The following is an 18,291-nucleotide window of genomic DNA, read 5'->3' on the forward strand; positions in this document are numbered from 1 at the left end:
ATCAGCATATTGCTATGAGACACAAACAGATGGACACTTTCAGTCCATCAGAGAAAGGCTCTTCAACGTATCAGAGTTCATGATGGCTCAGCCCTACAGCAATGGAGTCAGGCTGCAATAAAAATCCTTCTACCATAAAAGCCATGCTACCTATCACCTGAAGAAACCCCTTGTGAAGCCATACAGCACAAGATGTGCTCCTGAGTGTTCACTTGGGCAAACCCTGCTCAGCATCCTGCCAACCAACACTTCTTCCCCAGCTTCCCGAGTACTCCTATTGTGTCGTCTTCAAATTGCAGAAATGAGCCGTGGCTGACCATAATGAGAACAGGGTCCTCCGACGAACCATGGGACCACTGACTGCACACTGCCATTGCTCCGAGGAGCAAGCTTCGTTTCCTCTTAATAATGGCAGATTTGCATATATAACATTAGCATACAATGTAGCCAGACTATCCAAACTCTCAAACCCCTTCACTTATTACCTGACTACTGCCTAGAGATACTTCTAAAGACAGAGGCAGCAGCTGTTTCTCTCAACTTCTACGTAACATGTAACATTTAAAATAATGCAGCTGGGAGGTCAGGGGAAGGTCTTTGTACCAAAACAGCACCTTCCGAACCAAATGCTGAATTACAGCATGGTGCTTCGTGGCTAAACACCCTGCAGACCTTTCATGAGTTATCACTCCTATTTGCTTGTGTGCATTCACGGTGGCATCCTGGCATTTGGCAACTTCAGGAGAGGAGGAGGGGAGCAAGGAAGAGGGAGCGGGGCTGAGTGCATGAAAGTTAGGCAGGTTCTTCTCTAGAGCCGGTATGACATCAGATGATAAACTTTGCTTGGCAATCTGTATGTGGCTTTGATATACCTGCTATCATAGGGATGGATACTATTTGTTGACGAAAACGGGTATCAAAACACCAGAACTGCACCTAGTTATACTGAAAATTGCAATGTGCCAGCAATCTTAGTAGCTAGACCATCTGCTGTGCTGAGCCAGAGGAAGGGAAGGTCACATACTCCTATCTGTCCTGGGATATATTCAAATGTGATTTGGAGTTATTAAGGGAGGAATTTATAGAAATTAATCTCATTTCCTTTGTCTCCTAGGTTTTTGCCTTAATTCTACCATTCCCAGAGATCCTCACACTGGGGGCAGGGAGAGGGGGGAATTAAAGGGAGGAAGAAAAAAACCAACATCTAGCTGGAGTCTAGAGGTTTTAAATCAGATGGTCCTGGGCCAGACTGTGGAGGGATCCATTTGAACTCAAAGTATTTTTGGTGTGATTTCCCAATCTAAAAAACATACTGGGCCTTTTGAACAAAGTATTTTCTCAGAAACAGTCCTCTTGCTTTGGTGATCAGTTCAAGAATACAAAGCAATCGTCAACATAAAACTGAGAAGTAATAAAATATGAAGCTACAGCAATTGATAATCTGTCTTAGAGTCTGGATGAATGTATAAGTCATGTGAGTGGTGTTACAGTAACGGGTGATACCACATCGTTCCATAGCACATTTTCCCACCCTGAATGTTTTAAGAAACCAAACACAAGGCCACAAGGCAGCACCGTCCTGACACATAAATCGCAACGGCAGGGAATGCCCTCTCAGTATCACAGAACTAAATGGTGTCACCCTCACATGCTCAGATATTCCAAATGAGATGTGAAACAGAAAAACACCACGTTTTACACCAGCATGAAAGTATTCTTGTTGTGTTAATATTGAGTTACTTGCATCACTGCAACCCCACTGACACAACAACATACTGACACTCTGCGCTGGTGGGGAAAAGCAACGCATCCAGACAGAACGTGAAACAAAAGCACCCATTTACTCTAATGCATGACAACCATATTAGGCCATTACAGATACTACTGTAACGGTGTCATCTAGCTACAAAGAACAACAAATAAATGGCCTTTCACTCCAAATTTTAAGTACAAAAGTCTCTTTTTTTAAATGTATTTTTCTACTTTGAGACATTAAACATAGTTTTGCTTTGTCGCCACCACTTTGAGAAGAGCTTTACAAATAGAGGGGCGCACACACACAGAAGCCGTACAAAGGTCAAACGTGCTGGGCAATGCTCAGCATTTGCAAATGTTACCAAAAAGAAAAAAGAAAAAAAAAATCACAGTTTTGATAGTTCTGTGGGGAAAAAAAAAAAAACTTAGCAAATTTGCAACAAAACTGTTAAGTAATTAAGGCAAGACACTTCACACATGAACTTAAACTGCTAATTAAATCCCCCCTGCTTAATTGACTAGATTTGCATATCATTCAGTGAGGAATGGGAATGGCTTGGGCCTTACACAAGCACTTCCTTGTGCAGAAGGCAGCTCAGTAAAATAAACTAAGGGTAATAAGAAAAAGCAATGACAGTCTCTCAATGAAATCGAAATTTTCAACATCTTTTTGTTAAAAGCATTAGAACTTAACTGATTCCAATCAGTTACTATTTCAACAGGAATATTCAGAACTACAGCAAATGTTTTAGATCCATGCTAACCACTCCCCTGCTTCAACCTGTGATCACAACTGTCTGCTCCTATGTACAGTTCTCAGTTACTCAAAAATGGATTTATGTCTAAGAGAATCCATTTCTGCTTAAAAAACCCAAATACTTTCATCAATAACTAGGAGAAAAAGTATCAATGTCTGCCCCTCTCTGCCACTAAACTTCATGTGAATTTAAAGAAAGGTTTGAGAAAACCTTTGGACTTGTAGCAGGAAAAAAACTCTTTGACTCTAAGATCGAATAGAGTCAAGAAAAAAAAGCAATTACCTGCCCACTACATTGTTCATAAATGACCCAAAGTGTGCAGAATGAAACTAGTCTGTCAAAAGCCCTGCTCCAAGGATGGCAGATTATGATTTTTTTTATTTAAGTAGATAAGGATTCAGAATCAAGAACACAACATAAAATGCACTCACTGTTTCAGGCTGGTTAACAGACACAGGCAGACACTACAGCAAAAGTTAATACCTGCTCACATTTGGAAGGTTACCACGGCAGAAATGATGGTAGCACACTCGCGTTTTTAAAAGATTTGATTCTATAGCATTAGAAAACGTTGTGCAAGAAGACGAGTTCAGCATACAAACCCAAAATCTGCTAGGCTTGCAGTAGAGCACTTCCTCATATCTCTGAATATTGTACTTGTGTAACAGAGGTACTTTCATGGTTGGAAAGTGTTGCTATAATTACATTATCAACTTCTGAATGACTGATTATCATTTCTGATCTTCTGAATTAGAAAAATAAAAACAATACAAAAGACATTTAGCTTATTTATCTCGAGGCAAAAGGATTTTATATACAGCCACCGATAAAATCGTCAGAACACTTCTGATGCCCAGAGCTGCACCACTACTAGAACAGCATTATGTGAGGTCACCATCAAATTTACTACTTGTAAAATGTCCTGGAAAAAAAGGCCAGTTCTATGAGTTGCTCCTTTTAATAGCCTGCTTTTTCAAGTGAAGCTTCTTATACTAATAACTCAAGAACAAACTTTTAAATCTAATAGCAGACCCCATTTATTCCAGAAATGGAAACATTCACATCTTGTAATACATACAATCTTAAAACAGCGACAGGAATGACCACAGGGTCACCATCATATTGCTCGTGCCAAGAAAACAGATGATGCTGATACCAATTCCAGACCACTATCAGCTACAACAGGGACACTGCAGCCGTAAGCCAGGATAATGCTCTGCATTAGTATTTGCTTTGACCAAGTAATAAAATGGTAAGAGCTGGGGGAGCTTACATCTGCATTATATATTAAATGGGATTTAACACTAATCATTATGATTATGTCTTTAAGACAAATACAAGCAAGGGTTTATTTGGTTTTTTACCTTAAACTTTTTTTTTTTTTTAATTCATCCCCTGCTGACCTGACCAGGAAGGGGAGTGAAGACTGCAGATAAGTGAGTATAGTCGCCCTCCATACTTTGAGTGCTACGGAAACTTTCGCATTTGATTCTCGATGAGCAATCAATGATGCAAAAACCCCAAGAATTTCAACACTGGACTCATCATTTGTTGCACGGTTTTTATTGCTCCCAGCTGAAGGAATATTATGTTAAGATGGGAGAAGCCACTTTTTTCTTTTGCTAGATCACTTATTAGGCCAAGCAGGAGAAACTTAACTGCAACCAAATTACACACAGCTAATGCTGATGTGAGCAACTGAAGAATCAGGGCCATTTTTACATTCAAATCTCAGAAAGAGAGTAGATCATAACAACGTATCTCACCAAGCTCATGACTATTGTGGAAGTTGATATCACATCAGTTGATGGCATATTCCATTCACGGATATTGATAAGGAGGAGTTTTCACCTCAGCCTATACCTTAAAAAAATCCAACCCATCCTCTATCTCATTTTTAAAAGGTTCTGTAAGTCTTCGAAACATTAATATTCTCCCTAACAAAGCCGGCAGCTGCTCTGCCAGTCTGTGACACGGATGGTTTTGTAAAACGGTTTTCATGTGGTTCCCCCCCCCCCTTCAGTGTGCTTTGCATATGAAACAGGGCATTTCCCCACCCTCCACCCCCATTCCCTCCTAATCCAGAGGGGACCTTACTTCCTCCCTCTCAGACAAGCAGCTCATTCAGCAAAAGGGAAATCCCAAGATGCACTCGGGCAAGAAGCCTACAGGAGCTTGGAAAAAAAAAACCAAACCAACAAACAAAAACACCCACACCCCCAAACAAAAGAAAAAACACAGCAAAAAGTGCTACAAGTGTGTCCGAAAGAGCAGGAAGAGGAGCAACTGAGCTGGCAATTATGAACTTACTTCTGCAAACTACTACTTCAGGACATGGATCTGCCATGCCAGCCATTTAAAAAGTTTTTCCAGGGTAGCAATTCAGTTTTGGCCCGACAAGTAATATAACCATAGAACGGCAGTTCTCCCCTGCCAAAACAGAAATTACAGAAAGCCAGTTTGGAGAAACTTTTACATGATTACTGAGGTAGATTTAGTGGGGTGAATTTGGGGAACTCAGCTGTTACTTTGCAATTAGAATCTAAAGCAAAATTTGTTTCTATTTTAAATTTTAAAACTAAAATCAGGCGACCTTTTCTGAGTCAAGAAATTTGTCTGAAACAGGATCCACGTGTCTCCATCTTTCTCCTCCCTGAGACCTAATGCTCACTTTGTGACATCCAAACTGTCTATGGCAATTAATTCTGGTGTCACAGGACTCATTTTGACTGAGGGAGTAAAGTTCAAAAGGCAGGCAAGTCTAATTAATCAAAGATAAACTTTATAATTTAGGTTTCTAAAAATTTATCAAGTTGCATGTAAATTTATAAGAGTAGAATTTAAATGTAGAAATAGACTTCTGAGAAGATAACCTCCACTGAATTACTCAAATTCTCACTTGTAAAAATCTCAGCAGAATTTGACCCTCAAACTATAACCAGTGAGGAAAAGTGGCTATGTTCAGAATCTATGACGAGTGATATCCACTCCAAGGTACATTTTGATAAATTTGGACCAAGTCTATTGACTGCACTGGAGTCAAACCACAGAGCAAAATGTTGCCTCAATGACCTTCCCTGAATTAAAGCAAGGCATTAGCTCCAATTACGTCTATACTTCAGGGTCTTTTTCAAAGAAGCTCCTATTTCTCCCATTAACCTGGATCCATCGCTGGTATGGTCTGCATGACAGCACCGCTACACTGATGTCAAGTGGGTTATTCTTACCGCATACCAGGCAAAATAAACTGATTAAAGACCCTCAAGGTCTAGACCAGAGTCATTTAAAGTGTTCTCTCTTTTCTATAATGGTAAAAGTTAAACCTTGTCCATGCATCTACAAATACATAAATATAACTCGACACACTAAAGCAATTCAGTGAGGTAACACACACTATGGCTGTTTACACAACACTCAGCGATGATACCAGGGGAAGACACTCCTGCTGTTCACTGCCCCACATGCTGTCCCCTCTCCGTGTTAGTATAGCTTCTGTAGCCACACCTGAACTGATGAAGCTTTACAAACTAAACCAAAACCACGTGAAACAAAGGGAACACTGCAATCCTTTCTTAGCAGTTGCTGTCTCATTGACTCGTTCTGGTTTTTAACGAATGGACTGTCCCCCAGCTCATGGAATTAAAAGCTGCTGTCAGAAAAAAAAACCCGAGTCAGTTGTGCACCACAGCACAGAAACTACAGGTGGGGCAATGATCCATAGGCCACTATTACTAGCCATCTGGTCAAACTGAAGCCACAGCTCATACTCCAGCTCCTTCCTACCCTTCCAGTGTAGAATGCACGTGTCACGTCACTGGGAGAAAGATATGTAACATTTTTCATCCTCAGCACTGAATTGCTTAATTCAAAATAAAGCAAAGTGTGACGATCTGTACAAATGCAAATGTCCCAAATGCCAAGACTAACATTTCTAAAACCTAATTCAACTCTTTCATTTCTTAGCTGCAGGCCGTTTACTGCCACTCCTTTTTTCCACCCAAACAAAAGACGAAAGGGATGACTCAAAGCAACTTGAATTTCAAGCTAAAGCCACAAAGCACTGAATGCCTGATCTTTAATATTAAACAGGTGTGCAGATGATATTCATTCAAGCCTCATCACAGCTAGGTTAATTGTTAAAAAAAACTGCAAAAAGACCATATTTACTTAAAATACACATGGGTAAGTTAAACAAGGCTATAAATAATGATAGAAATCATATGGTAAATACAAGCAAATAGTAGTTAAAGCACTGCCAACTCCCTCTACTCCTTTTCCCCTCCAGATCACTATTGTTTCTTTGCTTCGTATTCACACAATTTTATATAATAAAATTATTATGTAATTTAAAATACAAAATTATACATCAATAAAAATATAATTATTTTTCCTTCAGAATTTGATACTACTACACATGCAATCTTTGCTCTACAATCAACAGGGCTAAAGATGGATCAATAAATCCATTATGGAAAAGATTTGCACATAAATATGTTTCTAGAAATTAAGGTTTTAGGCAATGAACTCCTAGTTTGCTATGCTGTGAGGGCCAAGGCCTTTGAGCAGTAGTTCTGCATATCCACTGAGCAACGTACTAGAGCACTTTACACCACTTCACCACTCTGTATCACTATCTCCTGCTGAATATGGTCCAAAGATTATTTGGCTTCACTGGTTTTGCAAAAATCCTACGCAGTTGTGGCAAAAAAAGAAAAAGGCAAAAAGCCAAAGAAAACTAAATCCGTGGTTATATTAGTGCAAGGACTCATTGTATGGCACATTTCTTAGTAGTGAATGAATGGGAACAAAGAGGTATCAATAATGGGCCTAATGCTGCAGTCTGTACTCTCTTGAATCTGATCTACTTCTCGCAGCAGCTCTACACCACTCAATACATTTATTTCAAATAAATATTTCTAAATCTACCAGCATGGGTGAGATAATTCACACCCACTGAATAAAGTGAAACTTCTAGTGGGGAGTTAAGAATGGCAAATTATTTTTTTCCCCCCTCCTTGAATGACACTCCATTATCTTTCAACTCAGGTAAGTTTTTCAACTGCGGAATGATGGTACTTTCGAAAAGCATGTGTAACAATTTCATGAGAAATTCTTAACAACAAAAGTGTAAATCTGAAATCCATTACATCAATGAAGGTTACTGAAATCAGTCCACATTTTAGCCTTAATGTTGCCTATTTTCTCCCTTTCTGGCCTATTACTCCGTATAAAAGCTATAGAAACTTATTTTACTGCAAGTACGTAAACCTGAACAATCTGGAGGATTTTATTTTGTTTTTTAAAGATACTTGTAAAAAATATAGGACCTAGAGAAGTTTAATACTTAGAAGAGGGTTTTTAAATTATTTAGAAGTAATTCACTGCTTCCACTTGGTCCTACTACGCTGTTTCAGTAGCAAGATCTCCGCACAACCTGTATTTTTTACTTCTCAGCAGAATTAATTTTCTTAGCTAGATCCTGAAAAGAGCACCTACGAGCAGGATGTATGCAGTCCAAGATACGCAGCACTCCAGTATTACATAATAATGGGAAAAAAATTACTATCACGATCCCATTTCTCTCCTCCGAGGTGCACAGACAGCTCTTTAGCTCTGTGCAGCTCCCCCACTGCAACTGGTAAGGGCTGTGTGCACAGGTCAGCTGCCAGATTTTGGACTGCAGGACACACACAAATAGGCTCATGCAGTTCACATTTAAGCAAGACTTTGGCCTCTTCAAGTTCAACAAACGCACCTGACTGCGGTAACTCTCTTCTCCTGGGTTAAGTGACACAAACCAGCTTCATTTTGCTGAAAATCAGCAGGAAAGTTTTTATGAAATGGTCAAAGATTACTAAGAGCAGCATTACAGAAATACTTTAGACTCTCTTTCTTCACTGCCAGTACTGGGAAGCCTCACTGTTATTATCTTGTGTTTAATGGTAATAAAGGCAACTTCTTCTCAGAGGAGAAAAATCTAAAGACTGAAAGAAAACAGGTGGTATTATTGCTGACCTTAAGAATACCACTGGCACATAACACTAATGCAGATATGCATTAAAATTCTTCTGCGGAGGGTTCTGCAGAAGAGTCCAACTCGAGTGCCTGGCTGATTCTACTCGGGCATGAAGAATCAGAGCCTGTAACAGGTAACGTAGGAAGTAGAGGGGGTAGGGGACTTCATGAAAATGCAGGATATGACAGTGAAGAAACGCAAAATGGTTTTTCTTCCAGGGACAACTCTTAACAGATGTTGTCCAATTAAGGATGCAAATAAATCACCCTCTGCATTGCAAGTCAGAAAACACATACATAAAAGCCTTCTAAATACATTTCAGTTTAAACTTGCATAATTCTCCCAGTGGAGAAACCATCTTCAACTTACGTAATCCTTAGAAAGAGACATTATTACATACAATTCTGTGCCACTAAGAAACAAGGAAGACATCTCTAGAAAAGAGGCGCACCCACACACAATTAATTATACGGATGTGAGGGAACAGAGGGGAAAAGCTGTAACAGGGATGCAAAGACCAGAGCCTGCCGTTTCCACAGAGACTGATCTGTAACCAAGCTCAAGGGGCTGCTCCCCTTTCACCAGCCAGAACTGTCTGTTATACTTAACCCAGACTTCCTAACACTTGATATCCTGTCTGCTATTTCAATGCCCTTACTCAATGTTTCAGACAGACATTACACAAACTGGCTGGTGAAAAGGGTTGAGAAACCAAGAAGCAATCCAAGTCAATGACCTTATTCTATAAAATGATACCATTGACTGAACAGGGGATGAAGAACAAAGCACAGGGGTGCGTGTCTTCTGAATATAACACCGACATCTTCCGTAGAAGACGACAAGCACTAGGCTGTACTTACTTTGTTAATGTTGCTGCTGTCTTTTAATCCTTAAAGCCTAAGGAGTTCTTGCACTTCTGTGCAACTGATTCTCATACCAGAACAGAACCAGCTTCAATTAAAACAAAACAAAAACAACAAAAACCAACCCAAAACCAAAACAACAAAAAAAACCAAACCCACACAACAGAAAACCAAACATAAGTCATTTTCTACAAAGCATGTGCAAAGGTAACTGTACCTAAATCAATAAACAACAAAGCCAGAAACCAAGTTATTGATTAGCTCCTCTGCCGTTCATCTCCAGTATACAGAATAATGCTGCAATTTTTACATACACACAGAATCTCTACTCTCATGTACATTCTCCCTGACTTTTTAAAAAGTCTTTTTAAAAAAAGACTGTTAAACCAAGTAAAGACTATTTAACATGAGTAAGGGTGGCAGGACACATATCATTTAACAAAACATACAACTAACACAGCTTACAGAGTTGTTTTAATACGTATCCACTGCTTGGAGAAGCCAAATTTTATGTGATAGGAACCAAACCATAGACGGAGCCAATGATAAGAGCTCCACACACGGGAATTCGCAGCGGCTTCCATAAGAGGTCTCTCCATGACACAGTGACAGGATCAGAGCTTGAATTTGTATCAGTGTTTTCATTACCTTGTCCAACCAAAAGTCAAAGCAAAATAATTAGCTCAGTGCAAAAGGGCCAACCTCTATCAGTCAGCAGGCTTGCCCAATGCCAGCAAAAGCATTGCAGCTCAAACTGCACCTGACACAATTCTGAGGCCAAGTTTATGGGCCTTGAATTTGCACCTGAAAAAAAGGCTGGCCCTTATCCCAACTTTAGACATATTTCTTCATGAGTAAAAAATGAAATTTTTTAAAAATTGACAAATACTGGATACAGGAGCAAGAAATCTCACCCTGTTAGATATCTACTGCAACCTTAAAACCCAATCTTGGATGTAGTGACCAGCAGACAAAATCCTTTCAGTCTGAAGCTGGCTCCCAGTTGCAGAAACTACTGCCCCATTCAGTAAGATCCATCAGGATCAGAGCACCACCAAACATCTATGAAACCAAAACCTCCTTAGTGGGAAAAATGTAAATACTGCAGCAGCAGAACTAGAGGTTCTGCTCTCTGCTTTAGTACAGTCCTGTGAATGCCAGGTAAGGCCACTAACTAAGCGAAGCTGCTTTGTCTCCAAATCGGTATATTCGGAATCTTGCCCTCTATTCTATGACTGCAAGTTGTGCCAGTCAACACACAGGAAGAAGTCTGATGCATATGCAAGTCTTCTGTGGTTTGTGGGTGAACTGGTTCCAATTACTATACCGGCTGATTGCTTGAGTGAGAACTGCAGAACTAGCCCCAAAGCCCCAAACCTTCAAATTAACCTCGTATGTTCCAGAAGATACAAGGACAGGTGATTTTAGTAATCATCTGAGTCTGAATCTCTACACTGACAATGAAATGTAAGAGACATATAAGACTACAGCAGGTGTAAAGGAGGAAGGGAAGGGACCAGAGCACATCTTGTCAGAGCAAACCTGCTTCTCTGTAATTGTTTTCCAAGAACACATACTGACCGTTTTAGAGACAGTGTGGAATACCATTAAAAAAAGTGGTGCAGATTTATTAATGTATATTACCCAGATTCAGAAAACAGATGCAAACCCAGTAGGTATTATATCGTAAAATATATCGTTAACACACATACTATAATTGACAAATTTAAAAAGAAAACATGCTATGTTACTACATTTTAAAGTAATGCTTCCTGTATGTGAAGATCAATTTGAATTAAGTCCTCTATGGCCACTCAGCTAAAATAGATTAGCCTAGTAATTGACAGTATTATATCGATAGATTCTCTACAATTCAGTCTAAGTTTCTTTTGTCTAAGATCTAATTTCTTTCCAAGAACCCCCTGTTGGATTTAGCGTAACTGTTCCATAACAGTTCCCTCTAAATAACAGTTACAATGTCAAGTTCAAAGTCTGCTTTTTTTAAAAAGCAAAAAAGCCCCTGTGAGAATTACAAAACTTTCTGGGTCTAAGTACTGCGCATATTGAGATGCAATTCTTTGTGCGATGGCAAAGCAGTTTGGCCAGCTAAGCCAGCAATGTGAGTTCCGATCATCAGTTATCACCAGTAATAGGGAGCCAGCCCACTCCTTACTGTAGTCAATACCATTCGAACCCCTTAACTTTGGCAAAATAACTTTGCTAATAGATGAAAATAACATGAGTTTTCTATAAGAATGGACAGTGCATCTCTAGACACCCAAATCTTGCTTGGGCTCAACCACCTAGATGTAGCCCCAAAGTTCCCCGTTCTAGCAGCATTAAGAATCAAGGAAGGTGTAGATAAGATACAAGCAGCTGCCAGAATTTTAACCGCTGCGTTGTCTAGACATGCTCTGAGCAGCCTCATACAGACACCTCCAGATGCTTTTACAACTGCTCTAAACACACCTCTCAGCAAGTGAAAACACACCCTCATTGGTCGGTCAGCTCAAGCTGGTGATAACCATGGCCATATCCTGGCACAGGGACCAGGTGTCGGGCTCCTCACGCATCCAAAAAATAGACTGTGTTTACATGCATCTTCAAAGCATGCTACTGTTTGGGCAGAACATACGCCCAAGCCTGAAACCACAGAAATGGAGAGGCAAGTGAGACAGCCCAGACAATGAAGGGAGAGGCAGATGTTTAAATATTTTAGGCAGTGATTTTCAAAAGAAGAGATTGCATATAATTCCCTCCCTAATGCAAGAGGCCTGAATTCAGGAACTTAGGAGTTATTCTGGGGCAACAGAGTGCCATAATTGACTCAACATCATTAGACAAAGAATATGCTGCAAATAATGATCTAACACACATGCACGTACCTGCTTCTTTGTTCTCGATCTACAACATCTGTAAAACTGTTTGCACGCTTGAGAAAAAAATGCTGATGTCTGCTCAAAAACTGACATCTCCTCAGGTACACAGGATTTTGTTTTAAGCGTGGTATCATTTCTGAGGTTCAACTTTTAAGCTGTAAAAGGATTCTGAACTAAACTACTGCCTCAAGACTTCGACATTTCAATTTTAGGAGCTTCAGAATTTTTACTGGAGAATGTCTAATATCATTCTTGAACATCAGGTAAGAGAACAAATTACTTCACTGCTCCATGGAAAAACAATCGAACCCTCAGTCATTAGGCAAATTTTTCCAAGCCTATTTATCGAGTCTGTACCAAAAAGAATAAATCCATCCAGCGGTCTGAACACCACTGCCTGTGAATAAACCCAGAATCTCGCTGCTGTACCCACCACTGGATATACACTACTAACAAATAAAGAAGATTAGTACTGTCAGGAGGCAAGACTTCAAGATACAGAAAGACACACATTCTAGCTCTACTGCCGCAGCATTTCAGGTGGCCATAAAGCACAGCACTGCACCTAAAAGCCCACAGCTATCCTACAACTCAGTCAGTACTGCACTATTTCACTTTCAGCAATTTTTGTTCTTTGATTTGGCTGCACACTTGACCTGGTTAAACCTTACTCCAGCTGAGAAAGCTGCATGTTGTGGCAGCACTGGGTTTGTAGGCATTGTGAAATAAAGTGGGAGGCCTTATGTGCTCATTTGTGTGTCAGTACCCAGAATGCTGCTTCTAGCTTCCAGCTACTTCATAGAAGTGCTGCTGGGACTTGAACCGTGGGAACACTGCAGTGCTAGTGTGTGTGGGTGTGTTCACACGTGTGCAAGGAAAGCTCTCATTCTCTTAGTGTCCGATTACATACAGTTTTGCTCTAAGTACAGATGTCTGGCACACAGGTAGGAAGAATGAAAGCACTGTCAAACGTTACTCGGTTCAGTATCTAAAAAAGTAAAAAAGGGTTCAAAAGAAAGAGTCGAACCCACCCTCCTTTACTGGAAACAGCAACCACGGGAGCCTTCAGGCCTGCTTTTTGAACTAATTCAATCACAGTGGAGGCATACTGATGTTAGGAAAGCAGAGAGCAGTCTGTCACACAGAAGTGGAAAGAGTGTGAGACATACACCAAGGCCGGTGAACACGCAACATGCACCAGCTGCTGAGCCCAAGAAAAAGGCACTGGCACCGACAATGGATTTCTAGGACCCTGTTTTGCAACGCAGTCAGGTTATACACATTTTAAATTTCGTGAAATACCCCAGAATGTAATGGTTGTGGTCCATGCCAGTAATGGTGGATGAAGTCAGAGACAGGCAGGGTAACAGGACACCCACTCAAGTAAAAGCCTTGTTGGTGCACGGTAACTCTGAACGACCAGAGAGAAAACAAAGCAGAAAAAAAGAAACCTGCATGAGCATGTGAGATGGTGGAAAACCCAGTGAAGAATACAAATAAAGTAAAGTGGAGAAGTTATCACATGGCTGAAGGAAAGATAGAGCTTTGGGAAGTGGCAGAAAGGTGACGAAGCTTATGGGAGGTCAACCACTCATCCAAGGATGAACAGGGACGATATAAAAATCAAAATTTTGGACGAGGGTAAGGATAGCGCCTGCGCCTCTGTGGCTCCTGCTCTAGTGGGGGCTCCAGCTGCCACAGCTCCCTCCAGTTTTGGATTAGGCCCCTTTGCTGACTTCATACAGACCTGGATGAAAGCTTCTGCAAGTGGCAAGACCAGGCAACACACATCTTGTTCAACAACCAGCCTGACTGGGAGACAATATATCTGCATGTACACATCCATCTCTCTATATAGCTAGATATGCACAATGGATACTTGATGCATATAAAAATATATGTTGGGAACGAAGTACCTAGGTAAAGCTATGCCTTGTAGCAATGCTTTAAAACCACGTGAAGGAAAAAAAGGGAAAGGGGGTGGGAAGAGACAGGAAAAAAGGCAGTTTTGCCAGTATGCTGAATCTGCAACAGAGGCTTGTGCCAACCCAGCTTCTCCATTTAAGTCAGACCCTTAAAAGGCAGAGCTGTGCTGGCAGAAATCTACATACCTCATCACATAAACCTCACGAAGACACACAAAAAGGTCAAAAAACTCACTCCTTAAACAGCCATAAAAATGGCTCGTGTGTATCCCACACTACCAACATTCTAACAGAGTCCCAGGGAAAACACAACACACAAAGCAATGTGTACACTCACATATGTAAATAAATAAATTGGGAAACTGATAAAAAGCCCACTCTTCAAAGTACAAGACCAAATATCTGACACAGCAGATTACAGCACACAACACACAAATACCTCTGTATGAAATAGAACAAAGCAACGCAGAGATCTACATCAAAAAGGAAGACCACCACAAAGACACATATGCTTCACCCTTTCATCCACAGAGACAGACAGACACAGAGCCCAACAGACACACAAAACCCACACAGACTGCCAGTAAATAACACAAACACACAGGCACAGACATGGGACCATCCCTTCATTTCCTTACCAGGCACCTAAACTTTACACCAACGTTACTTGCCCCTGGCCACCGTCTACCAATCTTAGAGCCTGATTAAATCTCTCCGTAATTATCTGCGCACACTGCCACAACACAAATGACCTTAGCGTACGATATCCGTTGGCTAAGCCCAATGGAAAAAGACTTCAGAAAAAGGAAGGATAAGCATACAAAACTCCGCCAGTGCTGTCAGGGTCTCCTCAAGACTGCACCACATTAATGAGAGCCCCGAAGACAGCTCAAAAGCCTTGAAACTTAAGTCCAGTTCTGCACAGGATGTATGATAAAGGGTTCCTTTTTTTCCTCTGCCCCACAGCCTGAGCACACTTACCACTCTGTTCTTCCTCATCAAACTGCTTGCCACCTCCCCAGATGAATCTATGCAGGAGACTTAACATTTTACGATGATGGAATTTTGGCAAATTTTTCTGAGAAATAGACGACCACAATTTCCTTACATAATTTTTGGCATCCACTATTAGGTATCTTGAATTCACTCCTCAAGAAGTGCTGCGCTGCATGCAGATTTTGGAGGGTGGGGGAAGAGCACATGCCATGTTCTGAACTGGCACCTATTAAAGGGTCACCAAAAAAGTCAGGCAAAGCTGGGATTTAGTGGTTTTTTCTTGTTCTCCACCTGCAACCTCACCTGGGGTGTTGGATAAATCATACAATTGAACAGAATGCCATAAAATCCTTGTGAGAAAAGGAAAGCACACCTCTACTAACATTCATTTTAATTAAACTCTGGAAATGATCAAGCTAGGAACACACTACCTTTCTGGAGCAAGAATATGGAGATTTCTTAATTTTGCCTCCTGAACGAAGCATGCCCTAGAAAATTCATCTCCCAACACGAAAAACTCCTCCACTTTCAGAGCCCTATTCTCCTCTCACAGACATTCATATACATCTATCCCACCATTCCATCTTTGCACATGACTGACGGAGAATAGACAAGCCATTAAAAACACATCCACCTCCAACCACGGAGATAATGTGGCTCATTACAGCCGAGCTTTGTCACAGCGGTTCTGACACCCAAGCGGGAGGAAAAGGAGGGGTGAGGACAAGGATTGAAACGGGGGCTAAGCACAGGGCCAGGAGAGAAACTGGAACGAGTGAGACTACTCCTGAATCAAAAAATGCGGAGGCCGATCAAATGGGTTAACTAGGCCTCTCGGGCTAGCTGTAGGAATTACTGCATTGTTTGCACAGGATATGTTTAAAACCCTGAGGTTTGGGTATTTTTGTTGCATTTTTTAATACATAAAAGTTCTATTTAAGTCTGAGTGCACATCTGCCCTTTAAACAGGTATTTGGGAAGTTAATGAAGAATTTTACTGAACATTCTCAGTGGGCTTTAAATGTTTCTTCTCTCTTAGAGGGTTGTATTATTGCCCTTCCACTCCAGGCTCACAGAACCAAAGAAAAGTTGGGAAATCTCTGACAGATGAGGCAGAATCCAACCAACAAACCTGCAGCAGGCAAGAGTTTGCCTTAACCTTACACTGGGGAGAGGGAGCGGGAAGCGAACTGCTCATCCCACAGCCAGCTGCACCATCGCCAGCCAGCCAGACACCCCGGTGTCCCCACGCAAGCGCTCAAGGCCTTGTGGCACTGCTGCCCGTTGACCAGGACGGGTGCCAGATGCCAAGGCAGCCTCTCGCCCACACACCAGGCATTCTGGGATCTTAAGACAGCTCAGACTGAAAGAAAAACAAAAGACACCTAAAAAAAAACCAAAAAAAGTGCTTTAGCTGTCTGGCTCAGCACGGCAAGGCGTACCTTAAGGAGCTGCTGCAGCTGGCCCTAGACAGATTCATTTACTGAATGTATACATAATCCAATATACAAAAGCCTGTCTGGTGGGGAGATTCAGACTCCACAGGGATACTCGAAAAGCAGGGACTTCTCCATTCACGTTCTGCGCACTTAATCCGAACGCCAGTAACCTGCAGCACCGTCAGGATTTTTCTTAGCAGCCACGTTTTATTCCAATACAGGCCTTTAGACAATTTAGCCCCCACCTCCATCCCCGGCGGCATGCAGCTGAGCAGAAAATTGAATGTATTTGCGTCTAGAGCCATCAGTAACTTACTCTTTTCTGGCTTCTTCCTCGTCTTGACCCGTAACTGAAGCCCCTAAGACCCGAAATCACATACTTCCTGCTAAAGTCAGGGGTAGTGCGGTGGGTTTCGAAGACCAGCTTCCATTTACATTAAGACATGCAAACACACATAGATGATTTAAACAAACTCCAACTACCTGTTCAGAACCCAACCGGAGGAAAAAAGGTGCCATCTCAATCACTGCTCGTCTACATTTACACACACGTGGCGAGCATTAAGAACCCGATTAGATTGCTAAATGAGTCAAAGGAAAAGCAGCTGGTAACAAACCGGGTGTATCGATGGATGTTACCGAAATTACAGAAAATTCCTCTCCTCTTTCTCTCCCCACCCCCTTTAAAATGAAAGGCATCACTTACCCTGGGGGCTTTCCTCTTGTATTTGTTGTTATAGTCAAATTTTTCTTTCATTTCATCTAAGAGCTGGCCCAGTCTAGCTTTCTCCTCTTTCCCAGTGTAATCCTGGCTGAGGAGGATATAGGATCTCCAGTTTGCAGAGTCAAAGCCCCAGTGGCAAGTCCTGTTTTCCAAAGATTTGTGAGAGTGGACCACAAATTTGTGAGGTGGGTACATAAGCCTGCAGTCCAAGCACTGGATGCAGGCTGCGCTGGGGTTACTGTAAAGCTCTGGCACCAAGAGTCCCTTACACTTCCCAAAGCACTCATGATACACCTTGAAGCTCTTCTCTGTAAGCTCCAGCTCAATTGTGCTAGAGAATTCCTTCTTGCAGTGGGGAGGATAGGTGCCACCGTAAAGCAAGGCGTTACAAAGCCTCTCAGCATCAGTTTTAGTGATAAGCCCGCAGGAAGGAGCAGAGAAGGGCAGGATGCCCATGACTTTGAGGATTTCCAGCTGGTCAGCAGTGCATCTGGAGCAGTAAATATGTAGCTCATCACACACCGAGTTAATCTGCTGCAGGGAGAAGTCCCTGAGCACCGAGTTCAGGATCTGGGGCAAGCAAAGCCGCTTTTCTCCACCCACCACGAAGCAGGAGATGGTTTCCCCTTCCAGGATGGTCTCGCACCTCTCTGTGGATCGGTCCGAGGGCATGAAGAAGGGACCAGGCATTACCGGAGGAGGCTGGATAGGGGGCAGATGCAGTACAGGTTCTGCTGGGTCTTTGCCATTGTCTTTCTTGTACATCTCCTGTGCCCATCGTGCTGAGAAAGCAGCAGGGCCACCCAGGGAGCTCATAGAGCTCAGATGAAACTGTTCCAAGGTCTTCTGCAGTCCTGGATGAGGCTGGAAGCTGCTTCTACTTACAGTCTCCATTTTTTAGTTTCTATTCCCAAAACAAACAACAAAAATCCCCAG

General features: G+C 41.7%; 1 protein-coding gene across 3 annotated transcripts in view; it reads right to left on the minus strand.

Annotated features, from left to right (window-relative positions):
- Nucleotides 1–18,291, minus strand: part of SKI (SKI proto-oncogene) — a 141,965-nt gene that overhangs the window by 100,943 nt on the left and 22,731 nt on the right. For all 3 annotated transcript variants that reach the window (XM_064470105.1, XM_064470106.1, XM_064470104.1), the window contains one exon: nt 17,338–18,259. In XM_064470105.1, coding sequence (XP_064326175.1) covers nt 17,338–18,249 — 912 coding nt within the window. In that variant the 5' untranslated portion in view covers nt 18,250–18,259. The remainder of the gene's footprint in view (nt 1–17,337; nt 18,260–18,291) is intronic.

The sequence above is a fragment of the Phalacrocorax carbo genome, chromosome 20 (genome assembly GCF_963921805.1).
Source record: "Phalacrocorax carbo chromosome 20, bPhaCar2.1, whole genome shotgun sequence".
Taxonomy (NCBI): Eukaryota; Metazoa; Chordata; class Aves; order Suliformes; family Phalacrocoracidae; genus Phalacrocorax; species Phalacrocorax carbo.